Source organism: Pangasianodon hypophthalmus, chromosome 4 (assembly GCF_027358585.1).
Source record: "Pangasianodon hypophthalmus isolate fPanHyp1 chromosome 4, fPanHyp1.pri, whole genome shotgun sequence".
NCBI classification, from domain to species: Eukaryota; Metazoa; Chordata; class Actinopteri; order Siluriformes; family Pangasiidae; genus Pangasianodon; species Pangasianodon hypophthalmus.
Genome location: NC_069713.1, coordinates 23828703 through 23849645, shown reverse-complemented (window position 1 = coordinate 23849645; position 20943 = coordinate 23828703). Strand labels below are relative to the sequence as shown.

At 37.4% G+C, this 20943-nt stretch overlaps 1 protein-coding gene across 2 annotated transcripts in view; it reads right to left on the bottom strand.

Moving 5' to 3' along the window:
• The window catches only part of si:ch211-106h4.4 (MAM and LDL-receptor class A domain-containing protein 2), a 32104-nt gene extending 19226 nt beyond the window's left edge, over positions 1–12878 (bottom strand). Inside the window, exons 1-15 of one of the 2 annotated variants that reach the window (XM_034303413.2) lie at positions 12744–12878; positions 8571–8687; positions 8289–8417; positions 8102–8201; positions 7755–7917; positions 7349–7583; positions 7065–7187; positions 6758–6885; positions 6434–6668; positions 4345–4607; positions 3603–3693; positions 3182–3322; positions 2869–3000; positions 1455–1582; positions 1198–1366 (exon numbers count right to left, since the gene is read on the bottom strand). In XM_034303413.2, the coding sequence (XP_034159304.2) occupies positions 1198–1366; positions 1455–1582; positions 2869–3000; positions 3182–3322; positions 3603–3693; positions 4345–4607; positions 6434–6668; positions 6758–6885; positions 7065–7187; positions 7349–7583; positions 7755–7917; positions 8102–8201; positions 8289–8417; positions 8571–8687; positions 12744–12771 (2182 nt within the window). In that variant the 5' untranslated portion in view covers positions 12772–12878. Of the gene's footprint in view, positions 1–1197; positions 1367–1454; positions 1583–2868; positions 3001–3181; positions 3323–3602; positions 3694–4344; positions 4608–6433; positions 6669–6757; positions 6886–7064; positions 7188–7348; positions 7584–7754; positions 7918–8101; positions 8202–8288; positions 8418–8570; positions 8688–12743 lie in introns of those variants that run through there. The other variant, XM_034303414.2, reaches the window with a different exon arrangement.
• Between the last annotated feature and the right edge of the window lie 8065 nt (positions 12879–20943).

The following is a 20943-nucleotide window of genomic DNA, read 5'->3' as shown; positions in this document are numbered from 1 at the left end:
GGCTTTGTGTGAAAATAATTTTCATTTTATTCATTTCATTTCATTTTAAATAATTCCACATCATTGCTAATGTAAGTGGCAATTAGGTCCACAAGACCTAAGTTCCCACAAGAGTCCACTACCACTGTTTATCAAAAACTGACTCAAACATGTTAACAGTTCATACTTCTTATTCAAGAATGATTTGTTTGTCATGCGAGTTATATTATTTAAAGACAAGACATTTAAAATTGCTGTAAATTCAGTTCTCTGAAACATTGAGTTGAGAGATCCACCTATGTAAAATGCTCATTGATAGCACTTCTGGGTTGATAGACAGGAATGTGTGTCCAGTTCTGAGGAAGGCCCTGGCCAGTACAAAGGCATGTAGGATGTAGTTACGCTCCCCATCATTCAGTGAATGTATTTGTTTGGGCAGCAAGCAGGGCATGTATGGTGGACCTCATTACTTCAATCAATCAATCATTACTTAACAGCACTGTGGCTGGTTCTGCAAGATGCTCAGTAAAACTTACAGCTCATTTCCTTATAAAACTGCACACATTGTACCTGAGACTACTATTTTTTTTTTTTTAAAGCGAAGGATCGTCACACCAAATATTGACTTTGTTTCATTTATTACTGTTTACTGCTCTTTATAGTGTTTTTTAATGTAGAAACATTTAGTTTCATTACTTTTGAAGGCATCTTTGCTCTACAGCATTTCTTTGCATGTGCCTAAGACTTGCACAGTACTGTATGTCTGGAAATCTGACCCATCTGAATAGTACTTTTGTTAGGCCAGAAAAGTGGTGGATGTATTGTAGAAAAGGTGTTAAATTATTATGAATGCTAGAATCTTTTATTATACATAATATTAAGTCCAATAAGTGAGACAACAGTCAAATGGACTAAATAATTATAGGTGTAAATACAACTAAGAGGTGCCAATGCAACCTTTTTAACATATTAGTGTACAGTGATGTAATACATTTTGACATTTTGACTGTATTCTACATATTCTACATATTCTTCATTCTACATATAGTACATATTCTATAATGAGGAAAAGTTGCTGGAGTCAGACATTGGACCCTACTTTATAATCAATATAATCAGTGCCAGGAGCTCACTGGGAAGCTTAATCCTGGTTTTATATATGTTTATATATTGGACACATCTCTAGTAATTAGCTATAAATGCACATTTGTTCCTCACCATCCTCAAAGCTGCAGTCCATGGAGGATGCAGGTGGTGTTGTGGGATGTGTAGTGGGGGCTAGTGTTGTGGTGATCACATCTGCACAGCTCACACTCTCTCTGATGTAGATATCATCCAAGGCAATAACCCCTCCATGATGTGGTGGCCGCTTGGCCTCAAACACAAGCTGTGGATAATTAACCAAAACAGATGATGATAAATCAACTTAAAGCAGGCCAGCTTTGGAGATTTGTGAGAGGTAAACAGTGGCACACCTGGTATTGCTCTGATGCTTCATAATCCAGGGTGATTTTGTGCCACACTCTGCCCTGAGTGCCAGTCTGATTCCACAGGAAGTGTAATATGCCTGACTCATTCACATACACTGTTAGTGTGAGTTTCTCTGCAGAATAAAGAACATTGCTGAGGATTAATCAAGGGTTTTGGTTACTATAGTGAGGATGCAGGACCTCTGAGAATGCATTAATTATGGATTGTTTTGTTGCATCGCATACTAATTGTAGAGATATATAACCAAGATAATGAGTGCACAAAAGTAGATGGTCAGTTAAATGTAACATAAAGACGTACATGCTAAAAAAGATGGGGAACAAATGGGGGATATTCATTGAGTCACTGGTGAATTATGGGGAAGGTGTAGTTTGGAGCTGTGTAGGATTACCAGCAGGGGGGAGTCAGGAGGCAGTCTGTGTCAGTGTTTATAGGGGAAATAGGTAGAGCCCTGTCCTGGGTACTCTGAGGTTTAGCGCAATCATGTGGTCCGAATTGCAATGATTTGAATGCTACGTATGGTAGCATTGACCAAGTATTTTAATCCTTATAACATTTAGAAACTGTATGTATCTCTTTATGGTATTTTTGAAGCGACATATACTATATGGTGTGTGATATGACTAAACCTGCCCGTACATGCTCGCATTGGTGATAGGTGATAGTCTGACACCTGCAATTTTTTCAAAAGAAAGTCTTCTGTTGCCGTCTGGTTGTTCTGCTATTTTATTTTATTTCTTGTTCTTATTTATTTGATGTACAACACTTTGGTTTTAAATGTGCTTAATAAATAAATCTTACTTATTTACTACTTTAAATCATGTAGCAAAATGTAAGGGTATATAGAGAGGAGGTTTTTGTGCTAAACAGCAATTGATATAGTACGAATGGAGCATTTCTCAGTGTTAATTCTAAGGCCTGATTTTCCTCCTAATTTAAAGTGATCTTAAAATCTGGCATTTCTTCTATTTTTATTTAGCAACATGAAAGCAAAGTTAATAGCCTAGCATATAAGCATAGTCTAAACCACTATTGATCCCTAATTTAGTCATGGCCAATTCTCATCCACATGACAGCTATCAACCAGGGAGGGCAAAGCCTTACAAGTGCTTCCTCTGAGGCACGTGAAGCCAGCCGATCACATCTTTTCGAATTGCTTCTCATGCAACGTCGGGGGCAGCATAATAATTGATGCTTTTTAAATATCTTCCATGTTTAAGGAGGATTGACTTAAAACTTTGATTAGGGTTTTGAGCGGATCTACTTTAGACATGCCCCGGTTTAAGGAATTAATGCACTCAATCAGAAAGAGTGTTATTACTGGCCATAGTATAACCTATACTATGCCATACTGTATATGTATAACAACACAGTTTTTTTTAAATACACAAAGCTTACCTATAGCATGCCACATATCCATATGGTACCAGAACTCCAGGCATGCACGGTCCGTTGGCTGCATCAGCTCACTCTGAAGATAAGCAATTTGCTCATAAGTGCTGTGCTTTGTATCAAAGGCCATGTAATGTCCTGAAGAACAGATAAACTGTCAGAACGGATAAACCGTCAGATTCCGGTTTTGTTAGAGAGACTGATAACGCTGTATGAGCAGGCCGTAAACCTTTAGAACCTGCTTTAGTGTGTTATCTCTGGTGTATGTGTAGGACATGGCTGCTGGTTATTCTACGAGAATCTATGCACAGCCTTTTACCCAGGTTTGAATTGGTGGTGTGGTCCACCTGAGGTGCAAACAAAGAGGCACTGACTCCAGAAGTCCAGCTCCAGGCTACACTATGGTTGCTGAGAGCACTGTTTACCCAGTAACACAGGTCCATCTCAAAATCACACAGCCCTGAGGGAAACACACACCCACACTCACACACTCTCTCTCAAACAGGGTTTGATGACATCAACATAAATATTATAACAAATTTATTTCATATAATTATCCTTTTGCTTACTGTGCTATAAAAATTATTAAATTGAAATGTGAAAAATTATGATAAATGTAGTACATTAGTATTAATACATTATTTGGAATGAAAAATAATAGATTGTCAGATATTTCTAAAGTACTGTTGGAGTTGTTCTTTTGGCATTTTCTGAAGTAGGGATATAATAGGAGCTCATACCGTGAGGTGGACAAGGCCCATTCAATACGCTCAGATCATCAATGGCAATGTCCATAACCTGACCTTCCCCAGCCACTGCTTCAAATACGATCTGATAGACAACCACAAAATATGCCTTATTATTTCTATCAGACCCATATTCTTTCTTACATCTTAACACAATGTAAGTATACAACAATTCTTTCTCTAGATACACAAAGTAAATATTCTTACTTTTCCTCCTTCATGTATGACATTTCAATAAGATATGTCGTACCTTTTTAACAGGACAGTATTCCATGGGAACTCATGCATACATTGAACTTCCACTTAATCTACAAGTTTATCAGGTATCTTTTCAAATTACTATTATGTTGTCATATTTCAAGCAGATAAATAGGCCATAGCATCTACACAGCTGTTCCCAATAAAAGGCTGCTTAATCTTCATGACTGATCGTATCATTATTTCAATCATGAAAATTATATGACAGCCAATGGGTTTATTACACAGAATGTTGTTTTGAAATGACTTAATTACTGATTACAAAGTCAAGTTCATTAAGTTGTTCATTAAGTCCACACCAGTGTACAGTCCTGCACAGCAGCAAGTAATAATTGCAGTCTAGTCTATTTAATGTTTCTCCATTTGAGCAAATCTTAATCACGCGTGCAGAGAACAACAAAATATTATTTTACATATACTCTGTCTTTAGATATACTCCAGTTGTGTTGTTTAGCCAAATGATTGTGTATACATATACCTGGTAAGGGCTGAGAGGGGTGACTACAGTGGCTCGGCCAGGTCTCCACCGTTCTCCCTGATCCCCACTGCGGCTCCAAAGAGTAACTCGAGAGTTGTGTGATTCATGCAGGTACACACTGAGCATACCCACATCTCTCCCACTCATATGATACCAGAACATCCAGCATTCCTCGCTCTCAAGATTTGGCTCATAAAAACGTGTCACCATGCGACTTTGACTACCACTTGGCCGATCCCACAGCTGCGCGCTCAGGTAGTAACCTTAGTACACGGAATATAAATAAGAACCATTCTGTATTTATAACAAAATTCTTTAATTTAGGTCTCTTGTGTTGTCAATTAATAATTGAGACAATACAAGCTCAAACATTAGGCACCAGTTTTCTAGTGAACATGAAACATATGCACAAAAAATATCTCATGAATTGAAATTGAAAACGGAAATGATGTAGATAATATTTAGACCATTTTTACCTGAATAAATGCATTATAAAACTGTTAATACACACTATATGCCAGAAGTATGTGGAGACCTGACCCATATGTGGGTCTTCCCCACACTGTTGCCAGAAAGTTAGAAGCAATTGTCCAGAATGTCTTTGAATGCTTTAACATTTAACATTGTAAAGCATGACAATGCCCCTGTGCACAAAGCAAGCTCCATGAAAACATAGTTTTCTAAGGTTGGATTGAAAGAACTCGAGTGGCCTGCAAAGAGCCCTGACCTCAACCCCACTGAACACCTTTGGGATGAATTAGAACACTGACTGGTGCCAGGCCTCCTCACCCAGTATGCCTCAATGGACACGAATCCTCACAGCCGTGCTGCAAAATCTAGTGGACAGCCTTTCCAGAAGAGTGGAGGCTGGGTACCAACTCTATATTAATGACCGTGGTTTTGGAATGGGAAACAAGCACATATGGGTGTGATACTCATGTATCCACATACTTTTGGCCATATAGTGTACATCAGGATGATCCCCAGGCATTTATAGAGGAGGTTTATGTATCTGTTTCCATAAATATTGGCTGTTATCACTTAAAAAGTGCTAATGTAAAGTATTTTAATGTTGTTATGACCCAGTTAGTGCTGTGTCTATGGTTTTTTTTTGTTTGTTTTCTCTCTTTTAAGTCACACCTGAGCCTTGTTGCGGTGGCTGATTTAACTGCACTGCTTCCACTAGCCAGGGCTGCTGCTTGTGGAAATACACACTTGAAGATTTTGGATTAGCAGAAATTATAATAAATGTCTTATATTAAGCAAAATGTATTACTTAATAAGAGTAACATTAATGTAAGATTTTGTATTTGCTCTCGGTAGAATAATGTATTAAAAACATCCTTTGGAAGAACATTTCAAAATGTGGGCTGTGTTACGTATTTTTCCACAGTGTGGGTACATTTCAAGGCTGTGAAAGCCAAGTAAAAAAACATTCGGAGAGAATTAATGGCTGCATCGCAAACTGCATAATGCACACTAAGAAGTATGCTGAAATAGTAATGACACCAATGGTGTACTGACAAAGTATTTAGTACAGCAATATTCATTTCATGATATAGCTCATGCTGTATTTGCAACTCTGAGGATATAAGTATCTGTTGCTCTTACTGTTGTTTCAATACTACAAAAGCATAATGAGGACAACACACAAGTGTGACTGTCACAATTACTGAGGACCAAATGAAACAGCAAAACCTCTTGGTTGCTTGGCAGTAATGTCACAGTTGCAATGTCGCATTGCTGTTTAGGTGTTTTACACTAGGCTCTGTGCATCTTCAATGCCAGTAGATGGGAGCTAGCCCACTAAATCTACCTAGCTGGCTAAAGTACAGTGTAGAGAACAATAATTTCTGATCACTTCTGATGTGTGTATTTTTATTACTCCCTCTCTCTCTCTTTCTCTCTCTCTCTCTCTCTCTCTCTCTTGGTCATTGATTCACAGCTGGCTCTTGCCTGTCACAGTGTAGTCTGACTTCTTTCGTGCCTAAAGTTACTGTTTAGCATGAAGTTTGTCATTCCGCCCCGACAAGTAGAAACAATCAAATAAGTCTTGCTGTTGAACTATGGATGAAGCTGAATTTCTCACCTTGGTCAGTGCCAAGAGTGTGATCCTTGCTTGGGCTAGCAGAACCAGCAGCCTGCATTCCTGTGATTCTGACCCAGGGGAAGTCAGCTGCAGGGTCAGGTTCTAAGCCACACAGAGAGCTCTGGAATGTACATTCTCTCTCAGGTGGACACGATCCATTTACACTGCTCCAGACCTGCACTTCATCTAGAGCAATACTGCCATCAGTGCCTCCTAAGATAGCCTCAAAGATGAACTTCACACACACACACACACACAATTTCAAACTATAATTTACTGTATATTTTGTCTGTGATTATATATATTAAGACTCCAATACTGTACCTGTACTGGACTATCATTGGTGGCAAAGCTAAGGTCTGCAAAGCGCCATTTGTTACCCTGTGTACCGGTCCTAGTCCACATGACTGTCTCTGTCCCATTAGTGTTCTTAGAAATAAATCTGAGAGAGCCTGCGAACCCCAGAGGAAACCTTTTAATCTTGATGGCCTAATTAGGCATACTGAAAAATCTTAGGGCCATGTTTTAGTAAGACAAGTCCTCGTTTTCAACACAGCCATTAAAATATTAAATATATTTCCATGCTGTATGTTAGCAAGCATAGAGCTAATGTCATATAATCATCACTCACCAATGCTGGCACCATAGATATGATACCAGAAGCTGACACATTTGGCTTGCTGGGGATAACTGATTAGTCTTGCTGTCTCTGATGGATTAGAGTTCTTTTTTGTTGCAACAAACATATAATAACCTTTAAAAAAAACATGTATTTTATAGTCTGTACATTAAAAAAAACACACACATGCATATATATATATATATATATATATATATATATATATATATATATATATATATATATATATATATATATATGTAAATTGAATGCCAAAATGTATGAGGCTGTTTTACCAGAACCAGTTGTCTGGTCATGTCCTGGTCCCTGATTGTCAAATGAGGGTTTTTTCCGCTCCCAGGTGAGACTGGCAGACTGGTCTATGTACCAACCACAAGTGTTTCTCTCAAAGTCACAGCTGAGCTGCTCTGAGCCTGCAGGAATATCCCCTTCTGCACAGCCCATCAATGTAATGTCATCCATCATTATATCTTGATGTCCAATATAAGTTGGAACAATAGAAAACAACAGCTGTACACGAATGCATGTAAATGAGAGTAAGAGAAAAAGCCACTGAGAATGCTGATGTCTAGATGTATGTAGCAAAGATAACTCAAATATATTGGACAAAAAGTAAGCTGCAAACCAGGAATCAACAGTAAACAGAAATCAAGAGATCAAGAAATGATTAACGCTGGATACCTTGGATCCTTTTGGACGATTTCCAATTCTCACAGTCGTATTCACCCAACCATTAGTCTGCCCCTGCTTAATCTCCCACAAGACCACAGACGACCCATTAGTGTCCAGGCTTAGGTCAAAATTAGAGGATATACCAAGAGGATCATGAAGATGATACCAAAAGCTACAAAATAAGAGGCATTTTTAGCATGGCTTAGCATCCTGATCTTACACTCAGAATACCAGGAAAAAATTAAACCCTTAGTTAAGTTAAAATTGTGAGAAACTAGTTGGTTAGTACTACTGTTGTATTACAAGGCTTATCATACATGCAATAATTGTTTTAACTGTGGTGTTATTTCATGTACCTTATCTGGCACCCAAGTGCAGTGTGCTGAGGGAAGGAAAACTCCAAAATTGCCTTTGAGAAAAACACAGGGTTCTCACCCTCTACATGCATGACCTGACCTATACAAGACAATAACACATATGCTGCTTCAGTACCTATTTAGTTTCTGTACAAACATGAAGTAATGGCTAATAAAAGGTCTATACCCCATGGTGTTCCAGTGGTATGGTCCACACCCGGGATGCTGCTGATGTTTGCCTTCTCAAGCCTCCACCGAAATTCATTCTTACTGATATCTTTCCATCCACAAGCATCTTTCTCAAAATCACAAGAACCTGCAGATACAGTGGTACACCATTTATAAATGCTATTGATATATTGATGATATTATATCATCATTTTAGCATGGAACAAATGCAGAATATGATTTAAAAAAAAAGATTATAGGAAGAGATAATACAGACACTAGAAAGGACTACAGTGCATACCATAGAACTCTTGGTCTGACCCATCAGTATAGCTGGCACTGAAATCACACACTTTCTTATAAGACAGATGGTTCTGCAAAACACCCTGGAATTGTCCAGTAGAGCAGGTAGCAAGAGCTAGGGCAACAACATAGCAAATACACACATTTCCATGACAAAGAGCACTTAATATTTCAGAGTTTGCAACTTAAGTTGCCAGATTAAGTTCATCATATCCACAGGTAAAAGCAATCTGACTCAGAGTGTTGCTACACAGGCAGTTGTTTTTATGAATTCTAAGTCATAATCAGCTAAAGTTGATTGTCTGAGCTGCTTATTCAGATTATAAATATTATTTGCATGCAGTTCACGCTTCTGATGGTGACAGATTTTTCTTGAGTAAAGATTTACACACCACTGCTTTAAAAATTAAGCATTTCTTTTAAAGCCTAAAAAAATTGGGGGATGCAAAACGAGGACTGATAAAGCAGATTGTGCTTGTTTTTATTCATTGCAGTCAACTACAGTATGATGTAACATAAATGCAAGATACAAAGTAAAAATAAACAAATAAAAAGACAGACTAAAATGTTATATGAGTGAGAAGATGGCAAGTATTCAAATAAAGATCTAATAGTGGTGCATCTTCATTATTTGGCAACGTATGAAACAGAACTTGATCCAGCATATACTATTATTTTTCACAGTGAACTATAAGTTCAGTGGCAGAAGATGTCAAATCTGATGCAGGGGTTAAAAAATATTTAATTTGGGTATTTTACATTGTGCACCAAAAGTTTATTGTTGCTAAAATTTAAATGTGGCCATGAGATACTAAATCATGGTGATGTGTGCATTGGGTTTAGACTATTTTATCATGATTTTAATTTATTATTACGATTTGTGAAATTACATAATAATGCCAGTGGTTTTTTTTTTTTTTTTTTTGCTAATTCAGTGTGCTCTTCTGTAAATAAAATGTGCCCATGGTTTAAAGGATAAGCTGCACAAGCATTCATCTGCTATGCTTACAGGTCATTAGGTCTATTCATTACTTTCAGCCTTGATATAATTACAATATTGTTACAATATTGTTAGTTCTTCTCATAACATTGCATTAGTCTAAATAATTTTTAATTGCCGCATGCTTTTATACAACACCATATTGCAATTAACAGCAAAAAACTTAATCTTTTCCTAAAGGATTTGAGGGTGATGGTCTAGGAAACCTTTTAAACTTATGATGCTGAATTAAGTTGTTAATTTTGAATAATGCACTGCAAAACTTGTAGTTACTTGAACTGTGGACTTTTCCACTCTCTGCCAGCAGAAGTCACACTTGAGTTATAGCATAACCTCTGACACTTGCACCCACTTCTGAAACGCTTCTTGATTTATCACTATATAAGCAGTTCATGGACATTCATTCAATGCAAAACTTTGCCGATTGGCCTTCATCTCTCTACTGACTATTTATTTTTTTTTTTTGTCTCATGCTTGGTTTATGGACTTTGCTGCTGGATTTCACTTCGTTTGCTTGGTGCATTTGTATAAGGCATCATTTGAAACCCTGTGTACACAGGGAGCATAAAGCCATTTGAGGGGGTGCTCAGGTGCTGGCTACATGTTGCGTGCAGCTCTATTTTCTGGGGTCCAACTGCAGCCCAGCAGACTGAGTGTCCTGCTGGACAAATCGGCAATTTGGGCAGAATCACCCTGAGGCAGTGTAAGCAAAGTTGCAGTTAGTAGAATGGAGAAGGTTGGAGAATTATTGCATGATAATCAACATTTCTATTAAAATTCCACCAAAGCGAGACTAACTCCCACATGCAGAAGGCCTTCATCCATCCAGCCTACATTATCACATTATTTGTCAACCTGGATGCTGATGGTATACTACTACTTAGCGACACAAAATGTCAGACATTTTGTGTATGTAGACACCCCTTCTAATAAAAGATTAGCTTTTTTTGTTACACTCACTGCTAACAGGTGCCTAAAATCACGCATGCATTCATTAGATTAGATTAGATTAGATTAGATTCAACTTTATTGTCATTGTTCAAAGTACATATACAAAGCCAGTGAAATGCAGTTAGCATCTAACCAGAAGTGCATAAGTGGCATATTTACAATAAATTACAAATAAGGATATATAGCTATGAGGGTGATATGTACAGGGGAATGGATTACTTATGTACAGGAGGTGCAGTAGGTATTATAAATAGGGATAAATGTGATCTATATATGTATGTACAATCAGTGTACAGCGGTGAAGACATGTTAAGAATATAACAGGAATATGAACAGGATATACAAATGAATATATACATACATTCATATTATATATATATATATATATATATATATGCACACACATATGCATGTATGTAACTACAGTAGTGCAAAAACCGCATTATAATTTATGTAGTGCAAAGAAGCAAGGTGAATAAACAGTGAAGTAAGTAACTGAAAACAGATATTACAGTGTATTATATGTGTTAAGTACTACATGACTTCTCCATAAACAAATGCTAGTAGCAGCAAGGGTAGTATTGAATGCTGTGCTGTCATAGGGTGCCACCTTTCCAACAAGTCAGTTTTGCCTTTGCTAGAGCTGCCCTGGTAAGTGCAGTTATTGTAAAATTAAAACATGTAGATAATGGAAAAGCTTAGCTTCAAAGTGGTAGTTTTCATAAGCTCCCAGAACATGAAGTAAGTAGCATATACATATCAACACTCACTACTTAGTTCCAAACTGCTTCTGTTATAGCAGCAACAGGGGCCCGACTTCATATTAATGCTCTGGGTTTTGGGCATGTCATGCAGATGAAATGGTGCCCTCCTATAGGGGGCACCCTAGACTGCTGCCAATGTCGCCAAGGACAAACCCTGAACATGTGCCCACACACCATTAAGATTATTCCTCAAGCAACAAACTTCTTTTTTTTCCAATTTTCTCCCTAGTTTGGTCATTTTGACAACTCCCACCCACTAGCCAGTGCTCCCCTATCAATTCAATTCAACTGAATTGAACTGAATTTTATTTATATAGCACTTGTAATAATGGGCATTGTCACAAAGCAGCTTTACAGAAATTTGGATATGGATTTATATTTAGATCCCTAGATTTAGTGCAAACCATGGGCTACTGTGGCAAGGAAAAACTCCCTGAAACAACCTGGTGAAGAAACCTTGAGAGGAGCTAGACTCCAACAGGAGCCCATCCTCTTCTGGGTGATACCGGATAATGCAATTATAAATCATATACTATAATAGTCAAACACAAGACAGCATGCTTCCGCTGAGACATGTGAAGGCATGCTACTGCTGCTCATGCTGCTGCACAGGGTAGCATAGTGGAAAGCTCTATAGCCCTCTTCCACATATATGAGCCTGTAGTTGGTTAGTGTCGCACTGACTGACAGGGAGAGAGCGTGCCATCCCTCCTACCCAGAGAGCATGACCAATTTTGCTCTCTAGACTTGCGGCCAGGGATGGCTGTGGCATCATCAGGATTCGAACTTGCAATCTCAGTAGGATAGGACAAAAGATTTTCTGTTGCATCAAGGTCTCAGGAACACTGGGCACAAGGCATGAGAATTCACTCCAAAACAGGATGCCAATCTATTGCCATGCACCATGAACACACACCTAGGGGCAATTTAGCATGGCCAATCTGACAACTTGCATAGTTCTGACAGTGGGATCAAACCAAGACCCTGCAGCTGTAAGGCACTAATACTGTCCACTGCGCCATTGTGTCTCCCTCTACAATAAACAGTTCTTAAACAGTGTCTAAGATTTGCCTGTGTAAATGTGGATAATACAGTTCCACTTGAAATATTTTTAGTAAAGACAGACTGAGCCTGCTAGTCTAAAGCAAGATTATGTAGCTGAGATTTAAAACTAAGATTATATAGCTGAATACTAAATAAATGTCATGCTGTTTAAAGTACATGAAGATTTATGTTGTATCTGTATCTATATAACCCAACTCTATAACACTATATAACACAACCACACAAAATACATAAACAATTTACCAACTAAACAAGTTATCTACATTACTCAAATATGTTATTTTGTTTGTTTTATTTTAAGCATTGTGAATTCTGTTTAAGAATCCCCCCTCCAAATCTCACCCTGCTACGTGAACACCTAACCACCTAAAACAAAGACATTTTGCCTTACCAAGTAGTAGAAAGAACAAGCCTGACATTCTGAAGTGTGCACAGAGAGGTGAGAATGATACGGAGCATAAGCATGCTCTACTTGATAAAGATGTTAGGAGGGAACTCTTTATCTCAACAATCTTTAATCTTTAATACTTTGTTGCAAGAGTCCATTGTACACCCTTTCACGTTAAATATTACTGTCCTGGTCCTTGTGGCTGTAAACACACACACACACACACACACAATTATGATAGTTGAGGGTAATATGCTCATTCAGCTTTGGTCTGTGGAACATGATTACACAAGTGTAATTACACATCATTTCCCCTTGCGAAAAAAAGGTAAAAAGTGCTGGCATCATGAGAGCTGTTTGCTCTTACAAGAAATGAAGGAAGGGGGACCTTGGGTGGGGAAATGACTTTGCAAATTCCATGGCACTCTTCAGTGCCACAGATATCCTTATTTTTTTTTTTAAATCATTTTTGTCGTTTATACGTGCAAAATTTATACTTAACTTTATTTCTTTCTGATTAGGTTGACATTTTCTATTAGGAGAGTAAAGAGGTAACTGAAGCTCTGGCAGCACAGCACGTATCAGCCTGAGACACACATACACGCACACACTGCTTTGACCTTTGCACAGACTGATTATTGGTGTGCATTTTTTTTTGCTCTATTTGAGTCATATACAGTAATTGCTATTTGTATAAAATGCCTTTGTCTTTTTAATGCATTGGCAATCCAGTAACTGCAGTAACAGTCATGTCAGTAAAGTACATTGAATTGAACTGAATTAAATTGAATTGACTTGAATTGACATCAGTGCATGAGAGACCAAGCTTTAAATTGTGAAATTGTCTCTGAACCTGGAGTGAAGTTTGCTCTTGTAAAATGTGTTTGTGGTTTTTATATGATGTGCATGTACATAATTTACTGTACATAAAGCACATAAAGAATTAGTTATGGTGGAACTTTTTGAGTCTAAAATACCAGGCTTAGATAACTACAATAGTTTTCCATGAAGACAGATAAACTTGTGACAGTAAAAAAGTGGTAATAAAAGTAAGTTATTTTTACTGCATGCTATATCCTACAGGAATTGAAAAAAATATATATACTTTGTGCCACATGGTCACGACATCAATATACAAACAGTTCTATGCAAGATATGCATATTTTTATGTATAATGACTACAGCAACCTTTCCTAACTGGAGTGCCAGCTTCTGCTCTGCAGTGTTTGCATGCCTGGTGAGAAAGAGGAAGGCAATATTATGCAAGCCTCGGAAAGGAGTGCACTTTTCTTGATTTTCTAGATGTGACAATTCTTTGATTAAAAAAATATATACCCATCCACCAACCCATTAGAACTGAACTTAAAAAAATATTTGATGGCTTTTCTTAACGTCTTTTTACTACCCAAAAGCAGGAAAATGAAAAACAAAATGCAGTTCTGATAATAATCCACAATAGAGAAGAAGATAATAAACATGTTGTGTTACACACCGAGTGTGATTACTCAGAGTATCAATTTCAATCATCAAAATTTAAGTTGAGAAATAAAAGAAAAATATATCTACAAAGCTATAATATTATCATTATTTTGACTACAGATGGAGCAGAAGTGCACTATGGATATTATCATCTATAATACATTAATTTGAATTATGTATTGTATTATTATGTATATGTACCATGTATAAGATATTAACCTGAGCAATACCCTGGCAGGTAAGCATACCCACAACAGCCTCATGCTGCAGTGCTCTCTTAAGCTGTGGATTTTTTTTCTTTGGTTAATGTTTCATGCAGTAATGCACAATTAAATAACTGTTCTTTAACTACTTTTAAGTTACATTTTTCTTGCCACATTTTTGTGCTAAATGCCAAGAAGCTGAGTCATGGTTGGTTCCAGTGGGACAATAATCCTAAAAATCCATCCAAATCCACAGAAAATGGCTTAGTAACCACAGCCTTTGGCATGGCCATGCCCGTCCACTGACTTAAACCCCACTGAAAACATGTGCGATGAGATAAAGAGGAGAGTCCACATGAGGGGACCTAGAATTTGGGAGAAACTGGAGAAATACTGTGTTGAGGACTGTCTTAAATTCCTGTATTTTCACATATAATCACAGAGCATAGGAGAAGTGCTGTTATGTTGGCAAAGGGAAGTTACACACAGTACTACATGAAAGGCTGCCAGTAATTGCGACATGTTGGTTTGTTAAAAAAAGGATACATAAGGATATTGATATTGAAGTTATTATTAATTATTATAGCTAAAAAGGATATTGATATTGAAGTTATTGTTAATTATTATAGCTATCAAAGTATATTGGAGTTGAAATTAAATAATGAATATAAGCTCAAAGTGCAGACTTTCAGATCTAATTTGAAGATATTTACATCCAATACAGCATTTATTTGTGTGTGGTTCCCCCCTTTTTAAGGGACAGCTCAAAACAGCTCAGCTATTCCATGGCCAGGTGCATGTTATTCCCTCATTATTTCACTTACAAGTAAAATAAATAAATAAATAAGTAAAAGGTCTAGAAGTTATTTCAGGTGTGGCATATGCATTTGTAATCTGCTAACTCTCTTTGTAATCTATTAATTCTCAATATGAAGTCCAAAGAGCTGACACTGTCAGTGAAGAAAACCATCATTAGGCTGAAAAACCAAAACAAACCCATCAAAGAGACAGTAAAAACATTAAGTGTAGCCAAATCAGCTATATGGTACATTCTTAAAAAGGAAGAATGCACTGGTGAGCTCAGGAACACTGAAAGCCCCGAAAGACCAATGAAAACAGCTGTGGTGAATGACAAGAATTCTTTCCCTGGTGAAGAAAAAAACCCTTCACAACAGTTGCCCAGATCAAGAACACCCTCCAGGAGGAAGGCATATCTATGTCAAAGTCAACAGTTAGGACAAGTCTTCACCAGAGTAAACACAGATGTGTACCGATGGTAAGCCTCAAAAACAGGAAGACCTGTTTTTGCCAAAAATATCAAAAAGAAATCCGTTCTAAACAGTTCTGGAACAACATTCTACAGACAGACGAGGCAAAGATCAACTTGTACCAGAATGTGAAAGAGAAGAAAATGGAAGAAAAGAAAAACTCTTCAGAAAGAGAAGAGTATGGAGAAGAGAAGGAACTGCTCATGGAAACTGCCAATGGAACTGGTTCTCTTGTATTTATTGGTGATGTGACTTTTATCAGCAGGATGAATTCTGAAGTGTATAGGACTATATTATCTGATCACATTCAGCCAAATGCTTCAGAAATCATTGGAAGTTGCTTCACACTGCAGGTGAACAATGACCCGAAGCATACATTGAAAGCAACCCAAGAGGCAAAGAAGTGAAATGTTCTGTAATGGCTAAGTCAATCATCTTAACTGGATCCAAATGAGCATGCATTTCACTTGCTGAAAGCAAAACAACAAGCAGGAAATGAAGAAAGCCGCAGTTAAGGCCTGGAATAGCATCATCAGGGAAGAAACTCAGCGTCTGGTGATGTCACTGGTTTATAGACTTCACGCAGCCATTGACTTTACATTATGTTGGGACATAAAAAAGTGCCATAGTTCCTACACTATTCACTTGATTCGGATGTAAATACTGTCATGTTAAAGCTGAAAGTCTGCACTTTGAGCATATTTATTATTTAATTTATTTTAAATAGCTTAAGTTACATAAGATAATAAGTAACCCCAAAGACATTTTTATAATCTATTTTATTATCCTATATTACCCAAAGTGCCAATAATTCCGGTGCTGACTGTATGTTTGAGCATCATGGTTTGCTTTATTTTTATTAGAGCATTTAAAAAAGGACCCACTGTAGTGTTTTTGTCATCTGTTGACTTGACCTGCTGTGTTTTGGGGGCTTACAGTACATGTAATACTATATGACATGTAATATGACCCCAGCTGTGTGACCCCTCACCAATTTAAATGTGTTTTAATGAACTTACAATTTATTAGATATTATGATCATATGTTAAGTCTGTAATTGTAGGTGTACTTTGTGGTATGTACGCTATTGCATCCTCACATTTGAAAAAACCCTTAAAAAAAAGAATAGGTCAAGAGGTGAGAGAGTGCGGGAAGTTGTACAGGAAGGAAATAAAAAGAAAACTAAGACCTTCTGTCTTGCAAGGTTGCAAAACTGTGTCCACATGGACATAGCTACCATGATTTTGTGTACAGTATTTGGGACCAAAATGTAAGCAATTAGAAACTAGAAAATGAACAAAGAGAAACAGACTTGAAAAATGGTTCAATATAGTGAACAACAACGCCCTTTAAAAAAAAAAAAGTCAGCCAGCCAGCAGAATTTGTTCAAAAGATGCAAACTTCAGTGCAAGGAAGATAAAGAAAACATTGTACAGCTGCACTTCCCCACCAAAAAAAAACAAAAAGTACAAATCTTGCGTATATATCTTGAACAATCACAAGAGGGATGCCCCCGGAAAAACAAAACAAAACAAAAAAACAGGAAAAGCATGCAAGAGTCGTAAAATCAAGGTACTTGTAAGGAAATAGGCAAAATAAGAGTAAAGAGTGGAAGAGAAGATCTCAAAGAAAGACATGGAAGAAGATGGTGTCACAATCAGACAATTTACATTAAAAAAATAGTAAATATCTCAACTTTGTAATTGCTACAAATATTTTGGCCATTTATTCTAATTGTTAGGTGTGGCATTTATGGAACACACAAGAGTGTGGACGTCTTGTAGCAGGAATTTGTTGATCTGACATTAAAAACACAACACTCCTTACAGCACTCTGAATTCTACTAAGGCTTTCTCAGAAAATCTGGGTTACTCATTAGACTGCAGTTGACAATACTCATAACACAAATTCCTAAACAGAAGTGGTCAAACATTACAACAGCAGCCTATGCTTGCACTTTTGGGAGTATTTCTAAATGAATCATAAAAAAAAGTATGATAAAGGAGAATGGCTACACATCATGAGGACAACTAGGACAACTGACCACACAACACAACGCAGATTATTGGAGTTCTTGTACTGAAGGTAATTTTGCATAAATATTTATCCTGTGCTATGTTCACAGATGATGTTTGAGACAGCAAGGCCAAATGGACAGACAGGAAAAAAAAAAATAATAAAATAAAATATATATATATATATATATATATATATATATATATATATGTATATATATATATATATATATATATATATATATATATATACACTATATTACCAAAAGTATTCGGTCACCCATCCAAATGATCAGAATCAGGTGTCCTAATCACTTGGCCTGGCCACAGGTGTATAAAATCAAGCACTTAGGCATGCAGACTGTTTTTACAAACATTTGTGAAAGAATGGGCCGCTCTCAGGAGCTCAGTGAATTCCAGCGTGGAACTGTCATAGGATGCCACCTGTGCAACAAATCCAGTCGTGAAATTTCCTCGCTCCTAAATATTCCACAGTCAACTGTCAGCTTTATCATAACAAAATGGAAGAGTTTGGGAACAACAGCAACTCAGCCACGAAGTGGTAGGCCACGTAAACTGACGGAGAGGGGTCAGCGGATGCTGAAGCGCATAGTGCAAAGAGGTCGTCGACTTTCTTCACAGTCAATTACTACAGAGCTCCAAACTTCATGTGACCTTCAGATTAGCCCAAGTACAGTACGCAGAGAGCTTCATGGAATGGGTTTCCATGGCCGAGCAGCTGCATCCAAGCCACACATCACCAAGTGCAATGCAAAGCGTCGGATGCAGTGGTGTAAAGCACGCCGCCACTGGACTCCAGAGCAGTGGAGACGCGTTCTCTGGAGTGATGAATCACGTTTTTCCATCTGGCAATCTGATGGACGAGTCTGGGTTTGGAGGTTGCCAGGAGAACGGTACATTTCGGACTGCATTGTGCCAAGTGTGAAATTTGGTGGAGGAGGAATTATGGTGTAGGGTTGTTTTTCAGGAGTTGGGCTTGGCCCCTTAGTTCCAGTGAAAGGAACTTTGAATGCTTCAGGATACCAAAACATTTTGGACAATTCCATGCTCCCAACCTTGTGGGAACAGTTTGGAGCGGGCCCCTTCCTCTTCCAACATGACTGTGCACCAGTGCACAAAGCAAGGTCCATAAAGACATGGATGACAGAGTCTGGTGTGGATGAACTTGACTGGCCTGCACAGAGTCCTGACCTGAACCCGATAGAACACCTTTGGGATGAATTAGAGCGGAGACTGAGAGCCAGGCCTTCTCGACCAACATCAGTGTGTGACCTCACCAATGCGCTTTTGGAAGAATGGTCAAAAATTCCTATAAACACACTCCTCAACCTTGTGGACAGCCTTCCCAGAAGAGTTGAAGCTGTAATAGCTGCAAAAGGTGGACCGACATCATATTGAACCCTATGGGTTAGGAATGGGATGGCACTTAAGTTCATATGTGAGTCAAGGCAGGTGACCGAATACTTTTGGTAATATAGTGTATATATATATATATATATATATATATTTTTTTTTTTTTTTTTTTTTCATGATTCTTTTCATGATTTTTTTCATGATTTTTTTTCATTTAATATTTTTTTTAAAATACATGAAGAGTAGTCTCTTAGACCTCTTACTCGTAGGCTGCTTGGTCAACTGTTAGTCAATTTCTTTCAACTCATTTCAGTGCTTTCACTGTGTCACATCAGATATTCTGAACATTTGAGTTGTGAAATAATAAGAATAATAAGTTCCACAGGACTTAGAGTTGGGAAAGGTATGGTTTTCAGAGTACAATTTTTGATTAGTCACCAATTAAAAAAACAGGCCTTTTTTTTTAAGGTGTGAGACGTTATGGGGACCTGGGCATATGCTTCTGTCCAATAAAAATAATGACATTTAAAAACTTTTTTTATAGTCTGTCATTGAGGAACAGAAATCAGAATGTGTTGACGCAACTTTTGCAATAGCATTTTTCTTGTAAAGATGTTTCAAAATCATCCTATACCTTCCAATGTCTTATTTTGCCAGTCACAACTCCAGTTAAGGCTTTTTCCCAACACTACAGTTCCTCAGAATGAATGACTCATGGGTTATCCCTGGCAGTCTGGATTATATGTCTGGAAAATTTGCACATCACAGCACATCATTGCATGGCATTTGCGTTTACGTGACTAAACGTGCAATGTGTGAGTGCAGCCCTTTTCTGCGGATGCAAAAGAGGTCTTTTATTAATTCAATGATCTCTAGTATCTCTTAGAGCTAGTATTCAATGATCTCTAGTATTGTGTTAGCACTCATGTTTATACAATAATTTAATTGTAAAGTGATTTAAATGAATTTTAGGGAAAATTAAAACATTTACAGGTGCTCGCTTCTCAGTCTTTTTAAGATTAAAGTGTATCATGCGTACAGTTCATGACTCAGTTTTGGCTTTGAGCGCCCCTCATACCACAGGGTGTGAATTGTACAACCCAGTCACAAAAAAAAAATGTTCACATGCACGTGTTATCTTCAGCACCTTCTATATGTTAAATATCAACATTTTGGCACAAGCATAAGTTGCATAACTACAAATCAGACTTTCACGTGAATGCTCTGTATGCCACATTCTGCACCAAGCTAACCAATACACTTGAATAAAATCGATATGTACTAAATATTTTTACTTTAAAAAAAAAATTGTTGAGTGTTGCCATTTCATGTGTAAAGTTTGTGCTTTTCACAACGTATGATTAGACTTACTGGGACTTGTCCTCTTCTCTGCAAACACAAACGGGTTTGTAAATCACATGGTATCGCCATACAGTAACATGAGTATTGTCAAAACACATAACGTCTCTGTATTTTCAGTATCCTAAAGAATTTGCAGGATAAAAACTATTTGCATGTGTTACTGTACCACATGTCTTGCAACGCTGTTTGTGTTTAGTGGGCAATGTTCAATATGTTAAAAAAGAGGTAAAATTATTTATTATATATTGAGCTTATTCAAATAGCTTACTGCTAGAGGTTAGCATAGTTAAATTACATTGGTGCAGAATGTGACATGCAGAACATTTGAGTGACGTTGCTATGCAGCATATGCTTGTGCTAGAACATTCAAAGCCAAAGTACAAAAGTTGCTGCAGATAAGCTGCATGTGAACACTTTTTCTCTGAGACTGGGTTGGAATTTTAATGCCATTGTTCGATTAACATATTATCAATTAATAAAATGTCACTCCAAATATTTGGTG